The sequence below is a fragment of the Lissotriton vulgaris genome, chromosome 6, assembly GCF_964263255.1.
Source record: "Lissotriton vulgaris chromosome 6, aLisVul1.2, whole genome shotgun sequence".
In the NCBI taxonomy this organism is placed as follows: Eukaryota; Metazoa; Chordata; class Amphibia; order Caudata; family Salamandridae; genus Lissotriton; species Lissotriton vulgaris.
The window spans coordinates 1016138229-1016164207 of NC_141694.1; the positions used below are offsets into that span (position 1 = coordinate 1016138229).

Genomic DNA, 25979 nt, shown 5'->3' on the forward strand with positions numbered 1-25979 from the left:
CTGTTTTTGAGAGTTCTTGGGCATAGTGGGGTGGAAAATAAAGGAAATGGCGAGGAGTGAATGTCGCATTGTGCGCATACTATACATTATCAGGTCTTGCTCACAACCGTCGCACACACACTGCCGGCATTTGGTGCGAGCCATCCTTCGCGCTTCAGTAAGTAAATCTACTAACATCTTCTGTTATTTCCGTAAACACGCTGCACGGCACGTTTGCAAAATGCATTTAACCAGTATTTCACACCCCATTTTGGTATGTTCGGCATATATGTGCCTACATTTGCATTCGTCAGCTCTGTGATCACAGAGTACTCACATTGTGTATGCATCAGTAAAAAGTCACAAAAGGGGGTGGTGATGGACGGAGCATCTGAACCAATCAAACACTCACACCCAGTCAACAGATCTGGATTTAATCCATCACCGTTCTTTAGCCCACTCTGCCACCCCAGTTCAGACATGGCCATATGCAAATCAGTCTGACCCTGTGCCTCATGGGAACAGTCCAGCCCGAACTGCAAGGCCATGCCTTCCCTGAACCGGATTCAAGCTTCCTAGGACTGGTTTCTGGCATTACAGCCGTCTTCAGCCCGGCTTGCTTGAATCCATTGGCAAAGTGAGCAAGGGACTCACGTCTGAGCATACCCTGCCAACTTATGGTGAACAAAGCGGTACAAAAGGGGATGGTGATGGACGGAGCATATGAACCAATCAAACACTCACACCCAGTCAACAGATCTGGGTTTAATCCATCACCGTTCTTTAGCCCACTCTGCCACCCCAGTTCAGTCATGGCCATATGCAAATCAGTCTGACCCTGTGCCTCATGGGAACAGTCCAGCCCGAACTGCCAAGCCATGCCTTCCCTGGACTGGATTCAAGCTTCCTAGGACCGGTTTCTGGCATTACAGCCGTCTTCAGCCCGGCTTGCTTGAATCCATTGGCAAAGTGAGCAAGGGACTCATGTCTGAGCATACCCTGCCAACTTATGGCGAACAAAGAGGTACAAAAGGGGGTGGTGATGGACGGAGCATCTGAACCAATCAAACACTCACACCCAGTCAAGAGATCTTGACATGGCTTTGCAGTTCAGGCTGGACTGTTCCCATGAGGCACAGGGTCAGACTGATTTGCATATGGCCTTGTCTGAACTGGGGTGGCAGAGTGGGCTAAAGAACGGTGATGGATTAAACCCAGATCTGTTGACTGGGTGTGAGTGTTTGATTGGTTCAGATGCTCCGTCCATCAACACCCCCTATTGTACCGCTTTGTTCGCCATAAGTTGGCAGGGTATGCGCAGGTGTGAGTCCCTTGCTCACTTTGCCACTGGATTCAAGCAAGCCTGGCTGAAGATGGCCGTAATGCCAGAAACCGGTCTTAGGAAGCTTGAATCCAGTCCAGGGAACGCATGGCTTGGCAGTTCGGGCTGGACTGTTCCCATGAGGCACAGGGTCAGACTGATTTGCATATGGCCATGTCTGAACTGGGGTGGCAGAGTGGGCTAAAGAACGGTGATGGATTAAACCTAGATCTGTTGACTGAGTGTGAGTTTTTGATTGGTTCAGATGCTCAGTCCATCACCACCCCCTTTTGTTCCGCTCAGTAAAAAGTCACAGCACGGGTTAAGTTTTCTTCTATCTTTATGTTCCTCACTAATATTCACTCTATAACTTTGCTCGTGTAGCCCTTGAACCTTGTAATTGTTCTGTGGACGTTTTCTTTTCTCCTTTTTGAATTCATTGTTTATGGACTTTCGTAAACACAGTTCTGTGCTCGATGCATGGAACACCTTCCACTACACCTGGGAGAAGGTGGAGGACTGCATTTTTCGACTGGTCACTCATTATACTTTGTATTATTATTTTGTAGAAACCTCCCCTGACGAAGTGCAGTCTGTGCCCGAAATGAATTGGGTGATGTTGAACGTTTTCTTAAACACTGTCATGTTCATAAAAAAAGATCTGCAATATGAAAATCAACATATTGTTTCATTGAATAAAATCTCGTCATTATACACGAAGATTGGAGTCAACATTTTTATATAAACTCTTGAGATAAATGTAGTATATCGCCTCCTGCGATCCTCCGCTGTGCTCAGGGGGACGGTACCTAACTCAGGCAACGCTACCTTTTAGGCAATCCCCGATTTACCAACACTGGTAAACCTGGGACTGTAGTATAAAGCTGCGCAAGGGAGGCGTAATGAGGAGAAATATATTTATCTTTCTCTTTCTATGTGTGTAGCATTCTGCAGCACAGTTAGAAAAAGGAAGACGTCTCAGGGGATTGTTGTTGTGCCGGAAGGTGTCCCTTCCAGCACGAAAACAATCCTGCTTACTACACAGGAACCCTTGAACAATGGTGCAAGGATACCTGCATAGGAGCTAGGTAGCACATTATGTGCCAGTGCCAGGGAAATGACAGGAATGAGACGTATATTGTTTTGGTTTTTTTAAACACACTTTATTGATGACTTTGACATTCCATCTAATGCAATGAGTATCATACAGAGCCAGTCTTTTGTATTTGTGATAGGTACAGCATATATGTTGCAAGCAAATTCTGTACATGTTGCTCAATGCAATAACATAAAAGACCAAGTACAATGCTCTCCAATGAAATTGTTGGTACTAAAACATTGTAGCCCCAGCACAAAGTTTGTCAATATAAAGCCTTTACAGTTCTAATCAACAATAGAAAATTGTTCAACTGTGTCCCCTCCCTCCCTAACCCACCCAATCCCTACTCTTGGTCTGTCTGAATTTAGCTTCTATAATAATCAAAGTAGTATGTTATAAATGTAATCCTGGGATGACTTTAGTGCCCTTGGGTTATATTGCATGGGTCTGGGTCTCGAAACCCAATGATAAAGGGTCACAGAGCGACAATTTGTGTTATGGGGTTGGGGGTAACCTGAGGGGGTAATAGGTCAAGTGATTCTAGTGCGAGTAGCAAAATCTCCTAGTCCATCGAGATGGGTTGCTTTCTCAATCCACTCTCTTCTTCTCTGCGAAGAGCTGCACCCTCTTCCTTCCCCCACTGAAGCATATTGGCTTGCCAAGTGGAGACCGCAGGACATCTGGGGGACTTCCACCTCATGGTAAGGGCTCTTACTGCTAGAATGAATGAGACGTATATTGTTAAGTACAGTGCATTCCTGCCCTTTCTCTATCATGCAGCGCAGTGCAGCGGGGTGACTGGCTGCACTGTGTTCCTTCTTAATAAATATGCCCCATAATGTATTGCATTCCAGAAGATGTTCGGCCAGGAGGGTTAATTTTCACAGGTTCCCTGTGACATGGCTTGTATTTATCTGCTATGGTATTATGGATGCCTCATGAAACGGAGGGGCGGGAGGTGGTCAACATTCAAGGGGAAGTTTGAGTTTATGTTTTTAATTTTCTTTTCTGTGTGAATATATGTGGTGAATTAATGTCATCTATAGCAACACAAAAAGATGATTGACGGAATTTTCGACAATGTTCAGCATTCCGTCCATCATCTTTTTGTGTTGAATTAATGTCAAAACATTTATCCTTGAACTGTGAGTATCGAGAATACTAATAAAAATTATAAAAAGTTGGGCTGCTTTTGTTTCCAATCCCACCCTGTGCAGAGCCCAGAGCTGCTCCAGTAACCCAGTAGTTCATAGGAAAACTAAAAACATTGCCTGAAAATAGTTTCCACAAAGGAAACTCTTTTGTTATACGTTGGCCAAAATTAGTGCTCTGTAAGCAAATGGCTCACTCTACGAATGATATTCAAGCACGAGCCTACGGAAAACGTTTTTGTATTTTTTCAATGCTATTTAATGATCTAAACACCTCACAGTATGCAATTTATCACGAGATAGCCACGTTTAGTGCCAGGCACAGAACTCACATTTCTCGTTTAAGAAAGAGTGAAAAGTAATGTTTGCATAGTCAGATAGATATATACCTCAAAGTCTGTCACATTCAACATTAATGTCCTCTTCGATTACAATTGATGCACCCACACATAATTCCTTTGTTTGAGGAGGGAGGGTGTTGCTTTGATTAACTAATCCAGAGTCATAAATTGGTCGCAGCCCTGAAGCCTGTTTTTGCTCTCTGACTTGTTGCAAAGATTCTTGTTTCTGTTTAAGGTGTTTAAAGCATTTTAGCTTCACAGGATCCCTGTTTTCCTTTGAGCAACGCAGCAGGCTGTGAAGATCTTTCCGGAATTTGGAGCTCATTCCAAAATAGATGAGCGGGTTGTAAAAGCTGGCAGATTTAGCAAAAAGGCTGGCTAGTATGCTCGTGAAGCTCGGTACAAAGTAGCCTGACGCCGACCACATGGATATAACAGCGTAGGGAGACCAGGCAACAATAAAAGCCGTGCATATGACAACAGATACCTAAAAGGAAAAAATAACAATGAAAAACATTAGGCTCTTATATCATTATTTTTTAAAACAAACGTTTACAACTAGTTCATTGGCATTACCTTTCGTATGCTGCAAAGTGTCATGTATAGAGCATTGTATATAATTTCTGGTCGTAGAATGTCCTTACTTCCTTTTACACAAACCTCAATTGATTAGCTTTGTAAAGGAAATATTTTACTGGTCAATAGGAAATGGTATATGCAATTTTTCTAATGGGGATAGTTGATCAACGGGAAGAGACAACATTTATGACTGGTGCCTTGCAAAAGTGTTATCGGGATTTATCACAAAATGCTATAAAGGGTATATGGGGGGAGAGCTAAGCTGTGCGCCTGCTTTTTTCAGTGCTCAATTTATACAATTTTTCTTTTTTTTAAACACATCAGTGCTGGTGCCGAAGCGAACAATGCAATCAAACAGTGCATTTTACAGCACACGTTACATTTACTAAAAAGCCAAAGGCTCCGAAATAGTACTCATTAAATATTCCACTACTTTCACGGTGGGAAATGTGTGGCAAGAAATAACTTCTCTCATACTTATAATGTTGTCTCTTAGCCCCCACACTCAATACTATGAGCCTCAGATGTTAAGAACTTATTTATTTATAACATACAATGCTAACACAAGCATAAAGCGCCGAGCGTCTAATTAGTCCGAGCTCCGGTCGCCAACTGCCAACTATTCCTTTCGCGCCTTCAATCCCGGCCCGCGTGCGCATGCGTGCGCCTTCCGCTCTCGTCTACGGCGTGACGCGTCATCGCGTTCACGCTCGTAGACTAGAGCGCACACCACATACCTCCCCCCTTTAACCTTAACAAAGATAACAATACCAGTCCAAGTTCTAATGTCCACTCATTTCAAAGTCTCTATATCTGGAGGGCACAGCTCTGCCACTCTGCCACTCTGCCACTGCGGGTGTACCTTACCGGCATGTTCTCTTCCGCCTCTCTCTCTCCAAATAACCTCTCACCGTCTCTCTGATCTTCTCTCTGTACTTCGCCGGCAGGGGTATAGTCCCTGTTGGTTGTCTCTGTGGTAGGTGTTTCCATTTCTCCGCCATCTCCTTCTCCTTCCGAAGGTACGTTTGAGTCAGGCCCAAAAGGAGGCCTTATTTCTTCGGACCCCACCTGTATCTCCTCTTCCTCTGACTTGGGCCACGTTACAATCTTGTTGACTCGGGCCATGCGGTCTTGGGACCACACCTTGCCGTCGCTGAGGAGAGCCGCCCTGCCTCGCACTTCTTTGACCTGTAAGGGTTGACTATACTCGCTTTCTCCTTTCTTTTGTAGGGTGGGAAGCTTGACCCTGACCCATTCTCCTTCTTCCAGCTCTGTTTCCTTCGTGTTGCGTCGTTTGTCGTAATGGGCGGCATAAATCTTCTGGGCCTTCTCAAGGTTGTGCTGGACCACCGCCGGGGACCAATTGCTGGTGATGGTTTTCTCCCTCCACACTACGTTGTCCCGGGTGAACGGGAGTCGACCTCTCAACACTTGGAAGGGGCTGTACCCCACCACCGATGGGGTGATCCTGTAAGCCCACAGCATGCTCATTACTTCGGTCTCCCAGTCTTTTCCTTGCGAGATGGCTGCTTGTATGGAGCCCATTAGCACACGGTTGAACCGCTCTACTTGGCCGTTACATGCTGGGTGGTAGATGGCTGTGTGTTTTGACTCAATCCCATTCCTCTTCATGAATCGCGTCCACTTGTCCGAAACGAATTGCGGTCCGTTATCACTAAGTATGGATTTGGGTATTCCTTCTCTCAAGAACAAAGACGTCAGGAACCTCAGCACGGTGTCTGTGTCCATGGATTCTTGTATATCGACTTCAGTCCATTTGGAATACTTGTCAATGACGACACACAGGAATTTGTTTATTCCTCTGCTATCCAGTACGGGCCCGAGTATGTCAATAGCCACGTTCTCCCAGGGGTTTTGTGGGTTCTCGAACTTTCCCAAGGCAGGTCTGAGAGGTCGTAGTATTTTGTCCGCTCCTTGGCACTGTCCGCATTCTCTCACTTGCCTTTCTATTTGGGCATCCATGCCTGGCCACCAATACATTTGCTTGACTCGTGCCTTGGTCTTTACGATGCCCAGATGTCCTTCATGTAGTTGTTTCAACAACCTGGGTATCAGGGCTTCAGGTGGTACTACCCTTTCTCCTCTGTACAGAAAGACCCCTGAATCACTCAAGGATAGTTCCTCTCTCATCTCGTAGAACTTCCGCACTCCTTCTGTGAGCTTCTTCTTGTCCGGCCATCCAGACGTGAGGTGTCGTTTTATCTCTGCTTTCTCCACATCTTGTTCGTAGGCAGCCGCCCATTCTTGACGGCTAATCGTCACCTCATGGTCTTCCATGCTTGCTACCATCTCCTCTTTGTCCGGGGCCGTCTCCGGCGCTTCCTCCATTGCAGATGCTCGGCTGAGGTAATCTGCCACCCTGTTTTGAGTTCCTGGCAGATATTCCACGTCATACGTGTAATCTAGTAGTTTTAGTGTCATTTTTGCTATTTTCGGGGTCGCAGTGTCGTGGCCCGAAGACGTCAGAACCTTGACCAGGGGCTTGTGATCAGTTTGGAGCTTGAACCTGGTTCCCCAAATGAACTGTCAAAACTTGCCCATGGCCCAAGTGACTGCCAGCATCTCTTTTTCAATGACACTGTACCTTTGTTCCGTCGGGGAGAGAGCACGTGAAGCGAAACTGATGGTTTCTATGGATCCATTCTCCCTCTCCTGTGCCAACACTGCCCCTAAGCCTTTGTCGCTTGCATCCGTCGTCAAGATGGTTTTGCCTGAGGGGACGTATCCTTGCAAGGGAACGGCTTGGCTGATGCATTCCTTTACAGTTTCAAATTCGTTTTGCGCTTCCGAGTCCCATTCAAACTTCGACTTGTCCCTGATGAGTTGTCGCATTCTGTGCGTTTTTGTGGCAAAGTGTCTCACGAACTTACTATAGTACTCGGCCATTCCTAGGAATGACCGCACTTCCTCCTTGGTACTCGGGGCTTTGGCATCCTTGATGGCCCTCACATTCTGTTCCTTCGGGGAGATACCATGTGTTCCGATCTTGTGTCCCAAGTACGTGACTGAGGGCATCCCAATCTTACATTTGCTCTACTCCGCCGTTAAGCCTTTGTTTTGTAGCACTTCGAGGACCCTGGTTAGTTTGCTGTCATGATCCCCTTTGGTGGAGCCCATTACCAGTATGTCATCCTGGAAGTACTGCACTCCTGAGATGTCCTTAAACAGCCGATGCATCAACTTTTGAAAGACGGCCGCTGCTGACGCCAGACCAAAGGGCATCCTTCGGAATTGATAACACCCAAAGGGCGTGATGAAGGAGGTGTACTTTCTACTCGTTGGATGCAGCTCGATTTGATGGTATGCTGACGTGAGATCTATGGTGGAGAAGTAGCTGATACCTTTTGTTCTTGCCAGCATTTCCTCAATTCTGGGCAGGGGGAATTTCTCAACAATGAGGCATTTGTTGAGCTCGCGGAGGTCCACGCAGAGACGAACCTTCCCATTAGGTTTATTGGCCACCACTAAGGGGGACAACCACTCCGAGCTGTCCACAGGCTCTATGATGCCCTGTTTCTCCAGTCTCTGAAGTTCCTGTTGCACAGCTTCGCTGGTGGATATGGGGATGTTCCTGACTTTGTGCATCACTGGTATTGCCCCTTCCTTGAGGACCATCTTGTGGACGAATTTGTCCAGTTTTCCCACTGTACCCCCGAATACCTTGGGGTAGGCTGATTTCCAATCTTCTCCTTTGGTGAGGGGCCACTCGTCCGTTAAGAGTATCTGTTCTTTTCCGCCCGGGTTGAGTATGATCCCTAGATCCCATGCGTTTCTCCATCCGAGTACCGAAGGGCCCTTCTCTGCAACGTACAATGTGCAGGTGGCAGACCTCCCTCTAAACTCGAACGTGAAGTCTCGGCAGCCCACCAAGGGAATGGCGTTCTCTGTGTAGGAGATGGGCCGGATGTCCGGTGGGAGTATATCTGGCCCAACTACTGGTGCGAAATCTTCATCCCATATGGATCTTTGCACTATGGTCCAGGGAGAACCTGAGTCGACTGCCACATGCACCTTCACTCCCCCTATGAGCATGTCTGTGCGGGGCTTATCTCTGCGTTTTCCTGCCACATCCAATACTTGATCCTCTATACACAGTACCATTTCTCCATCTTCTTGATCATCTTCCTCGCTGACTTCCGACGTCGCTGATTCCACACACTTGACAGTGGACTTCTTTCCCTTTTTGCGGCATACCTTTTCAAAATGGCCGACCAGCCCGCAGAACGCGCATCTGGCGCGAAACGCTGGACAACGTTTATCCTGAGCAGAGTGCGCTGCGCTGCCACATCTATAACAAGAGAATTTGTTGTCTGTACTGGGGCGGCCCGTCTGTTTCCCGGTCCATTTGGTCTCCTTCCTCTGTTCTCCGTAGGATCCTTTTTGTTTGTTGGGTGTTGAGGACTCGTCTATCTTGTTAACCATCTGCTTCTGCGTGCTTTCTCTTTTGGCCGCGTCTGCGCAGCGTTTCGACATTTCTGCCTTTTTCACCATTGCTATGACTTCCTTGAGTGAGGTCTCATTCTGTGCCCATAGTTTGTCCTGGACAGACCTGTTGGTAGTATGCATGACTATCTGGTCTTTAATGTACTCGTCCTGTAGAGCACCATATTGGCACGTGATGGCAAGACGTCGGAGCGCAGCCACGTAGTCGTCTATGGACTCGCCAGCCTCTTGCTTCCTTTGTTGGAAATTATAACGGTCTATGGAAACACAAACTGCTGGGCGGTAGTGGTTGTCCAGATCTTCCAGTGCATTTTTGAAGACATCCGTCTCTGTTGCACCTTCTTCCTTGGGCACGATGTTTGTGAACACCCTCACCCCCTCCGGGCCTAGATTGTGGAGTAACAATCTCTTTTTTCTTGCTGGTGTGTATTCCTCTCCATTTTCGTCCTCTAATGCCTCTATGTAGTTCTTAAAGTATTCCCTCCAATCCTCCCATTTCAGCTGGGGTTCTCCTGGTATGGGTAGGAATGGAATGGGGGCCATCAGGGCTGAAGCTTGGTTTGCCATCTTGGCCTCGCCTCTAGGAGCTTCTGCTTGGGCTCTGGGTTCGTTGGGCACACTGGATGCTCCTGCACTCCCTTCTGAGTCACCTTGACTTCTGGGACTCCCTGGTGTGTTATCCCTTAATGCCTGCATGGGGTTTTCTGTTTGTACCCCCTCCTCTGGCTTTGGGATGGTGCTTTTGGTTGCCAGGGTGCTGGGTTATAGGCTCTTGTCCCTTTGTGCAGCACTGACCTGATTCCTTGTAGCTTGTATCCTGGCCTGTGGTACTGTTGCGCCGCTGCCACGCTCTATGCTTGTGCTGGTTGCTGGTTGCTGTCCTGTCCTGCTGGCAGGTGGAGGGCTGGGGAAGGATCGATGGTCCGTTTCACTGTGCTCGGTGGGTGTTCGTTTCTCAGCCTCGTCGCCAATATAATGTTGTCTCTTAGCCCCCACACTCAATACTATGAGCCTCAGATGTTAAGAACTTATTTATTTATAACATACAATGCTAACACAAGCATAAAGCGCCGAGCGTCTAATTAGTCCGAGCTCCGGTCGCCAACTGCCAACTATTCCTTTCACGCCTTCAATCCCGGCCCGTGTGCGCATGCGTGCGCCTTCCGCTCTTGTCTACGGCGTGACGCGTCATCGCGTTCACGCTCGTAGACTAGAGCGCACACCACAATACTATATTTACAAAACTCATTGTGTAAGAGCCAGGTTATGCCATACTACCGCCGTTTTCCCTATGTCCTGCTGTGTAAACTTGTAAAACTATGAGCACCTGAGTTAAGGTCCTACAACACCACATGTTGTGTTAAAGCCTCTTAAGTATCGACTGGCTTCAGCAGCATTTGAGATTCTTTTTTTAATAATATTTTTTACAGCAGTTTACCATCTCCAAAGTTGCGCATAGCAACAGATGCTCTCACAATATTGATATTCAATATGACATCATCATCTGGGGACAACGTAAAGCCAGTAGAGCCTTCAAATACATGATGCTACCATTAGACAGGGGAGGTTAGTCTGTTCGGAATCTTTGTTTTTACTATTATGTTTGCTTATTGCAAAATATGCGTATTCTGCTGACAGGGGAAGACGTGATAGAGGCAGAAGCTCCTTCAATATATCAACTATTGCTAAGGGAAGAAGCTAGAAATGTGGTATTAACATTTTCCGAGCCAAGTTATTTAAAAAAAACTAGGTTTAAGGTTATGATTTCAGCTTATAAGGCTTGGAAAAGGGTATGTGAGGTGGTTGAAAATTCCAAAACTAAACTATTGTACTCTACTCAATTCAGCTGTCAGGTTTCCGGAAATATTCTCGGACTTTAAGATGTTGTGGTGGAAGATGCAGGGGATTAGATATCTGGGTGATTTATACAAGGGTGGGGTGCTATGCTCATTCAAGGAATTAGTTGAAAGTTATCAACTTCAACATAATGACTTTTTTAAGCATCTGCAACTGCGAGATTATCTCGTTAGACATCACCTGTATGAGGGAATCATGACGCTTCCAATTATAGAGGCTATTAGAAGGAATACCATGGTAGGGGTACTATACTCTATGCTAAGTGAATCTCTTAAAAGGGCGATCTGACTGCTTATGATCTTAAATGGGCCGCACGTTTAGGGGTTGATGGAGTGGTGACCCAGACTTCTATAGATATAGCAGGAAAAATACTGCTCTCATCGAATTTACAAACGCAGCATTATAAGACCATCTTTGATTTATATCACACACCTGAACGCATGATGAAGTGGGGTTGAAATAATGATGGTAAATGCTTCAGGTCTTATAGTGAGGTTGTATGGCATTACAACGCGGGCTTTTACCACGCGTGCCATTACAACGCTGTTTTTACAATGCAAGTCGTTACAACGACTTGCGCTGTAAGCGCTGGATAGTGGAATAGTTTAATTTTCTATTCCAACTCCAGCCCACGTTACAGTAGGGAAGGTGTTGGAATAGAAAATTAAACTATTCCCTATCCAACAGCGCCCTCCAGCGCAAGTCGTTGTAACGACTTGCGTTGTAATAGCAGCGTTGTAATGGTAGCGTGTGGTAATACCCCCGTTGTAAAGGCTGTTCCCCTATAGCGATGGAGCAGATAGTGTGCATGTTTTCTTTGAAAGCTTTGCACTGTCGCAATTAAAGCAACAAATAGAATTGTTTCTACAAGAAGTTACAGGTACCTCTATATCAATAACGAAGGCAATGATGTTATTAGGGATATGTACAAATATTTCAAACGGGCAACCAATGTACACATTTTGATACTTATCATTTATTGCTGTAGTAGTGGTGCATATTTGTATTGCCTCTTCTTGGCTCCAAAGGGAGGCTCCCTCATTTGAGATGTGGAGGGCAAAATTTTACTATGTTTATAATATGGAATATAGTTTATATGCCTTAAAATCAGCCAAACAGCAAAAACTTGGGTTTCAGATATGAGAGGCTATGATACACTATATGAAATAATCAACTGCTCTAGGTTGTTTAACGATAATATGATCATAATTTGCTTGTTGCTCATGCTCTTGCGGACTTACCCTATGATCGTTAATGATACTATATTGACTATTTCGTCACCTTTTGATTATAATTGCTATGATATATATTTGTGACATTCATAGAATAATAACAATTATTTTAAAAAGTTTCCCATCTCCAAAGTTGCGAATAGCAAGAGATGCTGTCACCCTATTAAAACATAGTAAGCAGGAATGTGAAAGGGCTCAGTTGGCTATGCTAAGATGTGTGTTCCAGACCAGATGTTCAACGAAGCTCAGCTTGCCAGCATTTATACTATTGTGATATTAATAAATGTCTACCCCTTCATGTAGAAAAATAACAAAATATTTAAAAAGGTAGCAGCTGCAGGGGGCAGGGTAAATAGTGAATTTTTGCTGCTATTTGCATGGTTGCTGGCTAAATATCAGAGATTATGCACTATTTGAAAGGAGACTGTGTAAAGAGTTAGCAAATTTCATTATTTACTCGGCCGCCGACTAAGTAGTTGAGAATATGTAGTCTTTGCCTGCTGGACATGCAAACAGCCAAAAAACTTCACTTTTCACCCAGCCACCCACTAGCTAGAAGAAATTATGTACTGTTTGACAATCGGCCATGCACATAGCAAAGAAACGTCACTATTTATCCAGGAGCCAACTAGATAGCAGAGATCATGTACTATTTCGCCTGTGGCCATTCACACAACAAAGAAGATTCACTATATATACAATAGATATAGCTAGCAGAAATAATGTAATATTTGGACTGCTGGCTAGATGGCAGTGATCATATACTATGTGGCCAGCGACTGTGCAAACAACTAAGGGACTTCACTATTTATCTGGCTGCCGACTAAAATAGTAGAGATAATGAAGCATTTCACAGAAACCATGGAAACCACTAAGAAACTATTGCCCAAAGCAGTGCAAATAGCAAGGGAACTTCACAATTAATCCTGTCAATTACTAAATATCAGAAATTGTGTATAATTTGGCCAATGGCTGTGCAAATAGCAAAGAAAGTTCACTATTTACCCAGCCAGCTAACAACATAATGGTAGAGATCGTGCACTATTGCAGGAACACGTGAAAATAGTAAAGGAGCTTCACAATTTACCCAGCCACCGACTAGATAGCAGAGATCCTATACTATTTGTCCAGCAGACATGCAAACTGCAATGAGGCTTCTTTATTTGCCTGGCCGCCAACTAGATGGCAGAGATCATGTGGTATTTGGCTGGCAACTGTGCAAACAGCAAGGAAAATTCACTATTTCTAACCTCCACTGTGTACTATTTGCATAGACACTGGCCAAATAGTGCACGATCTCTGCCATTTAATCAGCGTCTGGGAAAATAGTGAATTTTATTTGCTATTTGCATGGCTGCCTGCCAAAACGTACAGGATCTCTGCTATCTGGTAATGTGACTCAGTAAATGGTGAAGCTTTTTTGCTGTTGCATGGCTGTCGACCAAATAGTACACGGTTTCTGCTTCTAGTCCAAGGGCAAGTAAACAGTGAGGCTTCTTTGCTGTTTCCACAGCCGCAGCACAAATATTATAAAATACCTGGGGCCTCATTTATGAAAAGTGACGCATTGCTGCGTGAAAACAGCGATGCGTCACTTTTCACTGCGCACTCCTTGCGACACCAATGATGCGTCATATTTAATGTATGACGCATCATGTCGCAAGGACTTACAGATACGTCAGTATTTCGGACGCATCTGTAAGCGCAAAAGTGACGCATTGCTGGAGTGTGTCACAAAAGTGACGCAACTCCAGCAATGCGTCCTTTCACATGGGGAAAGCCCCATGCGAAAGGGCTTGCATCAGTCTTACGCCTGCTGTGAGGCAGGCGCAAGATTTTGACGCAACAGCATCCTAAAAGTGACGCAGTGAAATCTCATAGATTTCACTGCGTCACTATTACGAGGCTTTTTGCGGGGGAACGCCCCCTCTGCATACATTATACCTGACGCAGGTATAATGTGGCGCAGGGGTTTAAAAAGTGACGCATCTACCTAGATGCGTCACTTTTTAAATATGGCGCAACAAGGCGCATTTTGTACGCCGCTGGTGCGTCACAAAAAGTGACGCACCGGCGGCTCAAAACTGACGCAAGGCCTCATAAATAAGGGCCCTGCCATTTAGCCAGCTGATCAGTGAATAGTGAATTTTCTCTATTTACTTGGCTTCTGGCTAACCAGTAGAAAGTATTTACTTTTCCGCAGAGGCCTAAAAAATAGCATAGCAACTGTGCTATTTACCCGAACGCCGACTAAATAATAGAGATTCTGCACTGTTTGGACAACGGTCATGCAAATAGCAGAAAAAATGTACTATTTGCTCGGCTGCTGGCTAAATAGTACAAATTCTGCTCTGCTTGTCCGGCAGCCATGCAAATTACATTTAAACTTCACTTTTTACTCAGCTGCTAGCTAATTTAGCAGACATTATGTACTGTATAGCCAGCAGTTAAGCAAACAGCAACTTCACCCATTACCGGGATTCTGGCAACACAGCAGACATTACTTACAACGTGGCCAGTAGCCATGCAAATAGCAAATAAACATAAAGGGGCATATTATCAAGATAGGGCCTTACATTATTGCCGCTTTTATCGGCAGGAAACTGCCGATAAAGCAGCGGTAATGGGCTTGATAATATGCTCTATGAATTCCAATCGAAGCCCATGTTAAATGTCTTCACATCTAACATGGGCTTCGATTGGAATTCATAGAGCATATTATCAAGCCCATTATCGCCGCTTTATCAGCAGTTTTCTGCCGATAAAAGCGGCGATAATGTAAGGCCCTTTCTTGATAATATGCCCCAATGTTTTTCCTAGCCGCTTAATAAATAGCATGCTATGTATACTATTTCACTGGCAGCCTGGCAAATAGAAAAAAAAATCATTTACTTGATTGCTGGATAAATAGCAGGAACGATTTACTGTTTGGGTAGTGGCCTTTCAAATAGAAAAGAAACTTCATTATTCACTCGGTGGCTTGCTAAATAGTAGACACTCTGCATAACTTGGCCAGTAGCCATGAAAAACGCAGAGAAACTTCAATAGTTCCCTGGCTGATGCCTAAGCAGCTTACATTTTTTATTATTATAAATCATACATATTTCAACAAGGTACTTACCCCCAGCTAGAACTGCAAACAAGGAATGACTATAATTGGCATCCGTTTCCTTATAACAGTTAGGGTCCTGATACATTATTTCATTTACAAAATGTGTTTGAAAAGTGCACAAATTGTGTTTGTGAATTTATTTGTATTTTACAAACTAACCTAAGAACTATTAAGTCGGTTCACAAAACACTTAATTGGCGGGGTTCCTGAATGACGTGCCTAACTAATATTCATTAGGAAGGTATCAATTTGCGACCCTCTGTGATCGGCTATTAACACAGGGATGGTGGCCTGCAAGGAACAGCTCACCTTCATCCTTATGACTTCATACTAAAATGGATTTCATATCCCCTATGACAGCTAACAAAATTGTTACCAAGTGTCACAGAGGAAATGTGCACTGCTACTGCCAGCGCAGACACACAATGAACGGATACTGATTACTGTCAAAGCTATGGCCTACACTGTCCCCAATGTGTTTTGCATTCCAGTGTATCTAGTCTACTTGTTCAAATATTCTGTTAAACCTCACAACACATCTACTAACTTCTGTATAGTGTCCCCACAGTGTACACTGTGCACCACCATGTGATAACATGTCACATGGTCACATACATCCACTTTCATGTCTGTGCCTGATACATAAAAACATGTACATGCACTAAAAGTTGTACTAAAGATTTGTTCCAGAAGGAAAATATTCCAACAGCTATTTCCATGTGTCATGTAATTGTAAGGATGGGGGTTCAAAATTTAAATATCCACACAATCAAAGCTTGTTAGACAATTTCCTATGAAATCTTAAAGTACACATTGTCATTGGTGACTAATCAACTCCTACAAAGTATTGCTACTGAATCTCAAGAAATAGAGGCATCACAGGGAGCAACGAATCTGGCTGTGTAGTAATGTGTAAACTTTTACCAATTAACACTTGTATGAATTTGTTGCTGTTTCATGGCATGTACATGGCCGTGTGCAAGGTGAATGTAGAAAGCTGGACACCGGACATAATGGCGACCAATGCACTTCTCTACCACATCATTATTGCTGACTAATGTAACACCTTTTTCCATTGTTTTAGCTGACCAAGGGTATGCACCGATGCCGTGGGTAATGACACTGGTGAAGAATCCAGAAACGCAAGATGACCCACAATCAAGCTCTCGGCTGCAGCAAGTTGATTGTGGAGTGGACTTTTGGTGTCTTTAAGTCACACCCATACACACACTCACCCACCCATACAACCCTTCACAGATGCGCTCTTGAACCCATGCACCCAGTGAATCACCCACTCACATATCTATGCTCAGAGTCACCCACTCCCCACCCACCCACACAGACACTCAGGCCCCCATACAGATACTCAGACAACCAATCAATAACCCATATACACACTCATATTGTTAGATTTGAAATTCCCCTTTCCCATAATGCACTGGTTATGTTGTATTAGGTTAGCATTTTGTGGCTAAAATACATGTATTTGTACTTGCGCTATGTAACCCACTGAGTTATCCCTGCAGCATGTAGGACTTCAATTAGCTTGTGTGACTCCATTTTTTATTTCGTAATCCTTATTTGACAGCCTGGGCTTTGCTCATATTAGGCCTTAGTACTTAGAATCACTTGCCTCAGCAGAACACTTTACTTCGTTATTATTTTCATTTCTGGTCAAGGCTGCAACTCGACTTACTAACAGACAATTATTCTGCTTTTGCATTCCATTGTACACATGTAGCTTTGCTCCCACGTGAGGAGACGCTGAGACTCGGCACAGTGGCCTTGAGATCCTGATAGTGCACCCCTCTGGCAGGTGCTAGCTCATCTCTGTGTACCTCCTTTGTTCATGACCAGCTCAAGCCAATAGTTTTCCACCAGAGGCATGGCAGAAATCTCCAGAGAGGTTCATTATGTATAAGCGTACCCTGGGGAGTCAGTTCCCTCGACAGACATCTTAGGGGAAAGGTCTGACTGGCCTCCTCTGCAGAGTACATATCTGAATAAATGTAGGTTTTCATTCTCTACTGTCGAGAGACTCTTCATTTTGGGAAGGCATAGCAGGTGGCCATAAGAACCCGCGTGGCCCTAGAGGGCCCCGTCCATCAGTTGGTGCCCGAACATTGAACCCACGAAGTTTGGCTCCCTCACCCGTAATTGGGTCGCAGGAGCCAGGGTGGTGTCTGGTAAGTCGGGCTGATCTTGCCCCACATCCATAAGACCAAGCTTGGTTCTCCCAGCTGCCCCACCCTTCTGATCGGGCAGATCCTCGGCTAGTGGTCACCTGCTGGGGTCCTGAGAAGGTGAAACCTTTGAGCTGACTGTTTTGTCTAAAGAGTCGGCAGTGGAGAATAATTTGACTCAACCTGTGTGCACCAGGTAAGTGACTTGCTTCATAGGAAAATGGCTCCATTCTTGGTTGGCAAGAGCCTTTGGGCTGTGTCCTGATGCAGTCTTCGGATTGTTTTGTCTGCAGTTTCTGAACGGCCTTGTTTGAACGACACAAGTCGACAGGCTGTGTCTTGGTACGGTTTCACACCATCTTGGTTTGTGTCTGGTTGGTTTTAAGACCCTTGTAAAGGACACAGAGTGTTTGCAAGCAGTCTGACGGGACAACTGGTAATTCGGCTTGCGTATTGAAAAGGTCTTCAGCTGTTCGCGTTCACATTGGTAGAATGTGTGTTTGAGTGAAAAGGAATTGTGCTTTCCAACAGTGGTTTGAATCTTTTGTGTTATTGTTGTGGGTGTTGTTTGTTAGGGACAGTGCATGTGTCTTCTATTAAGATGCCTTGTTTAAGTAAGTTAGGGTGTTTTGGATGCTGATGCTGTTCTACTAATGCTAGGTTGGAAGAGAGCCAGCCCGCACCTCCAGAGGGTACTCCGAATGTTTCCATATATGTCAAGCATGGTATTGGCCCTATTATGTTTAGCATATTGTGGAATAAATATACGAAGGACAATGCTAAGCTGCAATGGCCACTTACTGGCTCGTTTGATGAGCAGAAAATACATTTCCTGTAGGACAAATTGTTTGCTACGAGGAGTAGGCAGTCCAGGTTTGATTCTTTGAGAGTATGGCAGAAAGAAGCTAAAAAGCGATGTATGTGGGCAGAGAAGGAACTTCGAAGAAAGCAGACACAAACTATTATGCAGAAGGCAGTACCCTACGAAAGGGTAAAGATCAAGAAAGGCATAGAGTGCGCAGATAGGAAGTGTAGCTTGCAAACTGATAAAAGTTATGTTGGTTGGCAGGCAAAAGATGAGCATGTCGAAGAGCTATTGGATTCTCGTCCCCCCTCCTTATGCCCCACAGCGGAAATATCCCATGGTCCCCACCTCTCCGTCCTCAACCTCTGGGACCATTCCCTCTGATGCTTCTGATACTGTTGCCTCAGCCCCGGCTTCACTTGCTTCTCTGACCTTGGCCCCACCTGCTTCCCTGGCATTTCCGCCCGCCACAGGGGCGGACATTACTGTTTCCCCTGGTCAGCGCCATTTTTGGGGGTTAGCGCGCTAGTGGTTGAAGCTCTTCCCCTTATTTAAACTATGGCCACGCGCGCGCAGGGGGTGCGCCAATGGCGCACTAGAGGCAAGCCCGTCTGCGCCGGTCCGCGTCTCGACCCCGGCTAGCGCTAGCCAGGCTGCCCGGGGTATATTATCCACGGTTATCCGATGGTCCAGTGCGGAACCTTATGACCTGGCACCACCGACTTGTCCGGAGACCATTAGGATTAACCTTGGGGATTGGAAAGAGTCTCAAGGTGAGCAGGGGTATGGCAGCTGTAAGCACTGTCAGTTTTGGATTAGAGCTCCATGGAGGCAAACAAAGGTCAATTCTCGCGCCATGGAGCATAACTGCTTACCTGATTGTAAGATTAAGGCCTGCTATGTTAATTGCAGGTCTCTCCCTAAACATGCAGAGGACATTTGGCTAAGCATTCAAAATGAGGCATGGGACCTGGTCTTCCTAACAGAAACCTGGTTTAGGGCTAGCTCCCAGCCTGATATCGCGCAGGCAGTCCCTGCAGGCTACAGGATGGTGGCAGTTAATCGTGTTAATAACAGTTTGGGGGCGGTCTTGCAATCATAATACGGGACAAGTGGGAGATTTCCTATAAAAAGTGGAGAATACTGGTCCTATTGAAGCCATGTCTTTTAACATATTCTGCTCTAATCTCTCTATCATGGCAGGATTACTTATATATAGACACCCTACCTCGTCAGCTGTACATTTGATGGACCTTTATGGCATTATTGGGGACTTAGTTTTAAGGTACCCATCTTTCACAGTCCTAGGCGATTTCAACCTGCATGCAGACATGTTGAATGATCTGGCTGCTAGGAAATTGATGGACGCGCTTCTGGGGTTTAAACTATCTCAGAAAATTCATGCAGCTATGCATAGAGGGGGCATATGTTAGATCTTATTTTTAGCAATGAATATACACTTAGTATAGATGTCCCTCGTCAAGTCACCTGGTCCGACCACTTCCTTGTCCCCTTTACGTTAGAAAGGAGCCCCTCCATCGGATGTTTTCTGCCCCGAGTAAAGGAGACTAGAAAGTGGAGTAACATCACTCCGACTAAATTCGGAAGGGAATTGGCTAAAACACCTTTTGTATTAACGGGTGACCCTAGTCACGATGTTGCTGCATTCAAGACATGCGTCTCTTCTGCTCTGGATAAAATTTCCCCAGTAGAAAGGAGGCATGTGGTGAGGTCACGTCCCTCCGCTCCTTGGTTTACGGATGAATTGCGTAAGGCTAAAAGTGCCTGCAAAAGACTGGAAAGGGCTTGGCGACGAAGTTATGCTCCAGAAGCTAAACTTATTTATAAGTCTACACTTCGGTCCATCCAGTGCGCCAAAAGTCGCAACATTAGGGAGCATTATACTGTGCAGATTAAGACCTCTAACAACTCTATGAAAGAGATTTTAAAAATTGTGCAAAGTTTTACTAACCCGAAGGCTTCCCAAACTCCCATTCAACCCTCAGAATCCCTATGTAATAGCTTAGCTACTTTCTTTCATGATAAAATTACAGATATTTATGCTGCCTTCCCTCCTCCAAAATAGCATGTCTTGGACTTTGCCGCAGGTGGCCTTACCCAAGTGTGGTCATCCTTTAAATTTTTTGAGAGCAGTCAATCTTTGATAGATCTACATAATGTAAAATCAGGTTCTCCAGCGGACCCATGTCCGGCCAGGTTTTTAGGATCCTGGACTCAGGGCCGAATCCATCTCTAAATGCTATTTGAAATCAGTCGCTGGAGTCAGGTATTTATCCGGCAGACTGGAAAATAGCAGCGGTTCAGCCTATTCGAAAAATAGAAGGTGCTGATCCCGCGGTCTTGAAAAATTTTAGACCTATCTCCTTGCTCTCAGCCCCCGCAAAAATTCTGGAAAAAGAGGTACAGAGGCAGCTCTCTGCTATTTTAGATTCTAATGATTTGTTACACAGTTCTCAGTCAGGTTTCAGAGCGGGTTTCAGTACGGAGACAGCTCTGCTAGAAGTTACTGAGACTCTGCGGGAAACCTTGGATCAGGGACACTGTGCAATGCTGGTGTTATTAGATCTCTCGGCAGCATTTGACACTGTGTCCCATAAAATCCTGCTGCACAGATTAGAAAGTCTGGGAGTGTCGGGCAAGGTGTTATCTTGGTTTCATACTTTCCTTGAAGGTCGGTCACAACATGTGGTTCTTCACCCATTTTACCTTGGAAACCAAGTGGCTCTCGTGCGGAGTACCTCACGGCTCGGCTCTAAGCCCCACTCTTTTTATTATTTATCGAGCCCCTTTAGCTTCGGTGGTGGAGAATTGTGGACTGAAGATCATTAGTTATGCAGATGATACAAAACTAATGTTCTCGTTTAAGGAAAAGGAGATTGTGGATTTAGCCAGCTTCAAGTCTTGTCTGCTAAACATTGTTGCATGGATGACAGACAATTGTTTGAAGTTGAATACAGAGAAAACGGAAGTTCTTTTCTTCAACAACAAGTCCCCCTTGCAATCGGCTCTGTGGTGGCCGACAGAACTTAATCCTCCCCGACATCAGTCAGGACTGCCCGGAACTTAGGTTTTAAATTGGATACAGCACTCTCAGGGAAGGAGCATATATTGCGCAGGTGTCAGCAGTGTGTTTTTGGAAACTCAAGACCCTGTGCAGATTCTTACATTTTCTCCCTGTAGACTGCCGGAAAACAGTCATCCATGCAGTTATAACATCACGCTTGGACTAGGTTAGCAGTCTATTCATTGGACTACCGGAATATTTGATGGCCAGGCTTCAGATTATTCAAAATGCGGCAGCCAGACTTATCAGAAACGTTCTGATAAGACATAGCATCTCCCCTCATCTGGTGAGTTTGCATTGGCTGCCGATAACGAAAATAGTCCTCTTTAAGACACTGATTTTGGTTCATCGGGCTTTGCACGATGTCGGCCTAAAGTATTTGAAAGCTAGAATTCAGAGGCACATGCAATCAAGGACACTACTAGGGGTGAGCGCAAAATCCATTCCGCTCGCGGATTTTCAGTAAATCCGCAATCTGCGAACTCCCGCGAATTTACCGAAAATCCGCGAATCCGCGAGCGGCGGATTTGCGGGGCAAAAGTTCAAGTTGTAACTATTTTAGGATGGCGCCGGCAGGCTGCCAGCGCCATCCCAAAATAGTTACTAAGTTAGCTTCAACAGGAAGCACTAATAGATAAAATAAAGCAGGTGCTCGAGCAGGTTATCTATTAGTGCTTCCTGATGAAGCTAATTTAGTCACTATTTTAGGATGGTGCTGGCAGCTTGCCGGCGCCATCCTAAAATAGTTACAGGATGATGGGCACTGGGCAGCTCACTCAAGGGACCCCTGCGCTCTTTGGTGTGATGGCAAAGTTAATCAGCCCCCCCAAAAATGTGTGTTTTGTCGAGGCTGGGTAGGTGTGCGTTCTCCCTATATCTATCGTCGAAAATTAGCTATGATGCTTGATGGAGGCCTTTGCATAATTGACTTTCACGAGCTCAATCCCTGTGCAGTTCCTGTGACCACGAGCTTCTCTGATCCGTGCCTGTCCTTTTATACACACAAGAGGCATGTGAACTTGCATATAAGCCCCGTCCGTTTGGCCCCTCCCCACACACTAGTGTTGTGTGCACCGTCTTCGCGCCCTTTACCCACTTGATAGACAGCTCACTCGAGGGACCCCGGCGCTCTTTGGTGTGATGGCAAAGTTAATCAGCCCCCCCAAAAATGTGTGTTTTGTCGAGGCTGGGTAGGTGTGCGTTCTCCCCATATCTATCGTCGAAAATTAGCTATGATGCTTGATGGAGGCCTTTGCATAATTGACTTTCACGAGCTCAATCCCTGTGCAGTTCCTGTGACCACGAGCTTCTCTGATCTGTGCCTGTCCTTTTATATACACAAGAGGCATGTGAATTCGCATATAAGCCCCGTCCGTTTGGCCCCTCCCCACACACTAGTGGTGTGTGCACCGTCTTCGCGCCCTTTACCCACTTGATGGAAAGCTCACTCGAGGGACCCCGGCGCTCTTTGGTGTGATGGCAAAGTTAATCAGCCCCCCCAAAAATGTGTGTTTTGTCGAGGCTGGGTAGGTGTGCTTTCTCCCCATATCTATCGTCGAAAATTAGCTATGATGCTTGATGGAGGCCTTTGCATAATTGACTTTCACGAGCTCAATTCCTGTGCAGTTCCTGTGACCATGAGCTTCTCTGATCCGTGCCTGTCCTTTTATACACACAAGAGGCATGTGAACTCGCATATAAGCCCCGTCCGTTTGGCCCCTCCCCACACACTAGTGGTGTGTGCACCGTCTTCGCGCCCTTTACCCACTTGATGGACAGCTCACTCGAGGGACCCCGGCGATCTTTGGTGTGATGGCAAAGTTACACATAGACCCCCCCACATTTAAAAAATCCGCAAAATCCGCAAATACGCAAATTCGCGGATTTAGCGGATCCGCGAATACGCAAATCCGCAAATTCGCGGATCGTGGATCCACGAAATCCGCCCATGCCTAGACACTACGTTCCGATCATCAGAACTTCCAGAAGGTCCCCAGATTCTCAAAAGTTAGAATGGGTGGGCGGGCTATCTCAGTACGTGCCCATTCACTCTGGAACTCGATGCTTGAAGAGCTTAGGAAAATTCCTCAGGAATTGGCCTTCAGAAAAGCTCTGAAAACATGGTTGTTTTGTTTGGATTAGGCTGGTCTCCCGCTCTTTATGGGGTCTTTGGTCTCTGCATTTGTGACTAGCACCGGAACACTTCCGTTGGAGGTAGCAGTGCGTTATTAAATGACTATATAATAATAATAATAATAATCCCTCCCCTCGCCTGCCCCGTCCCTTGGTTCTGCCTTGACCACTACGCTTCCTTTTACACCTACAACTATGTCCCCCTACATGATGGTGTCTGTCTCTGCTTCTGCCCTTTCCCCTGAGAGTGTGACACCACCGACACTGTTGAATGTTGAAACGCCTGCGCGTGGACTTCCCGGAGCCAATTGGGCTGCAGCGCGAGACCACATGGAGAAAGTGTTGGTACTCTCCGCTGTGGGTACTGAGGCAAAACAGATGGTGGCGAATCAATCAATCAATCACGGCATTTGTAGAGCGCGCTACTCACCTGGGAGGGTCTCAAGGCGCTGGGGGAGAGGGGTATGTTACTGCTCGAACAGCCAGGTCTTGAGCTGCTTCCTGAAGGAGAGATGGTCTTGGGTTCGCTGAAAGTGGGTGGGAAGGGAGTTCCAGCTCAATGGGCCCACCACCCAATCTATAGAGTGGAGGATATGTGGAGTGTGATGAAAGATTATGAGACCTTTATACAGCAACATGTCCTTAAACAAATGTCGGTCATACTTATAGAATTGTGGGAACAGTGTTTCCATGGTACTGCACCACATATCATCTATGACATTTGAGAGAGAGTGTATGTTACAGACATTTCCCCGAATGAAGTCTTCAGTAATGTGTCTACGCTGGTGGGTTACGGTGACAGGTTATTCCAGAAGGTTCCGATGCTAGGCAGGCAGCACCCTATGAGGGAAGTGTACTCTATTTACCATCCTGAAATACCAGGATTGCGCGACTCCACGAATACTGTAATAAGAGCACAAATCAAAGCCGGGTTCCAAGAACAATAGATCTACACTCCTTGGAAGAGGAGTGAGGTCCTTTCACAAAAACACCAGTTGCCAGACCCATGGAAAAACCCCACTGAATGTAATAAAGAACTGACAAAGGTGGCCTCCTCCACAGTGATGATGTGGCTGACATAGAGTTATTTTTCGGCTTGTTAGTACTGGTAGATATATGGAGACAGGTCCACATGCAGGACCCTGCTCTGGAGTTGAGTGGCATATGGGACAAAATTAGGGCATGGGATAAGGAGCGAAAGCCCGGGGAGAAGCCAAAGGCAGAGTTATTGGCTTTACCTGGGCGTATTATTGCATTTATGCACTCCCTTAACCCACCGAAGAAAGTGGACTGAGACAAGTTGACTGTGTGTGGTCAGAAGAAAGATGAGAGTGTGCCAGATTTCTTCAGCAGATTTAAAGGGGTGTTTCTCAACTTTAGTGGTCAGGATTTGTCACAGAAGGGTGGTGTCTGTTTGTGAACATATTTGTCACTAACTTACCCCCTGAGGTTTTCACTAGGTAGCAGGCTTTGGAAACTACTAGGACGACATTCTCCCCATCAGTAATATTGAGTATGGCACAGTACTATGAGTATAAAGAGAAGGAGGACAAAGAAAGGGTGGAAAATAAGCAGAAAGATTTGAAGATGATGGTGTTAATGCAGCAAGTTGTTAGAGAAAGAGGTGGAGGACAAGGTTCGGGTTTGGGTCCACGGCCACACTGAACAAGCAGGGGTGGCGCTTCTGGTGTTCCTGTGGGACCCAACCAATGTGTGTACTGTAAAAAGGAGGGACATTGGCAGAATGAGTGCCCGGAATTGTTCAGAAAGGTGGGGTTCCAAGAGATCAGGGTTTTGGAGGCAGAAGGCGAGGAGGAAGAGGCCGAGGGTGGCCACAGGCAGGAGATGCGTCTTACAACAGGAAGAGCTGGAATTATGTTGATGACCCTTAGGGAAGACAGTTCTACCACAACGACTATGACATGGACGAAGTCACGGGGTTGTCTCACAGCTAGGACAGCCAAGGGCAGGGTGAGGGACCAGTTCCGGTACCTGTAGATCAGTGTGGACCATACATTACTGTGCATCTACAAGGTACAGTAGCTATGAATAGCTCTGTTTCCCGTTCACTGGTCCCAAGGGCAGCTCTGTCTGGCCAAAACAATGTTTTGATAGGTTTTTCCGGCGTACCGGTTGTTAGCCCCATTTCTAAGCCCATTGCTTTGACTATTGGCTCTTTTACAGTTGACTCACCATTTCTACTAATGTCCAATTGTGGGGAGAACTTACTAGGACTGGATCTATTAAAAACCATTGGATGCAACAATTTCCTGTTCCCCAGATGGCGTTTACATGATTGTTGGCCTGCGAGTTGTCTATGCCAAGCAATGCTTTGCAAAGGATGATCCCCTCCTTCCCGAGTTTCGAGATGTGCCGCGCGCATTATGGGCAACATGAGATACAGATGTGGGGTTGCTTTAGATACCACTAGTCTCGATACAGATAAAGGAAAATGCCAGGCTGCCCCGAATTCCCCAGTACAAGATATCCCAGGCACGAGAGAAGGCCTTGTTGCAAATAATACAGGAATTGATTAAGTCTGGTGTGATTGAAGAGACAGCAGCGAATGTGTGCAATAACCCCATTCTTCTCATTCTTAAAAAGGCACCCTTGGACTGTTCTGAAACCGATCCTAATG

General features: G+C 45.7%; 1 protein-coding gene across 1 annotated transcript in view; it reads right to left on the reverse strand.

The window, feature by feature from the left end:
• Positions 1–3248: 3248 nt before the first annotated feature.
• LOC147708356 (visual pigment-like receptor peropsin) overlaps positions 3249–25979 on the reverse strand; it is a 138874-nt gene continuing 116143 nt past the window's right edge. The window contains exon 3 of the mRNA XM_086925107.1: positions 3249–4378. Within this exon, the coding sequence (XP_086781233.1) occupies positions 3941–4378 (438 nt within the window). The 3' untranslated portion in view covers positions 3249–3940. The remainder of the gene's footprint in view (positions 4379–25979) is intronic.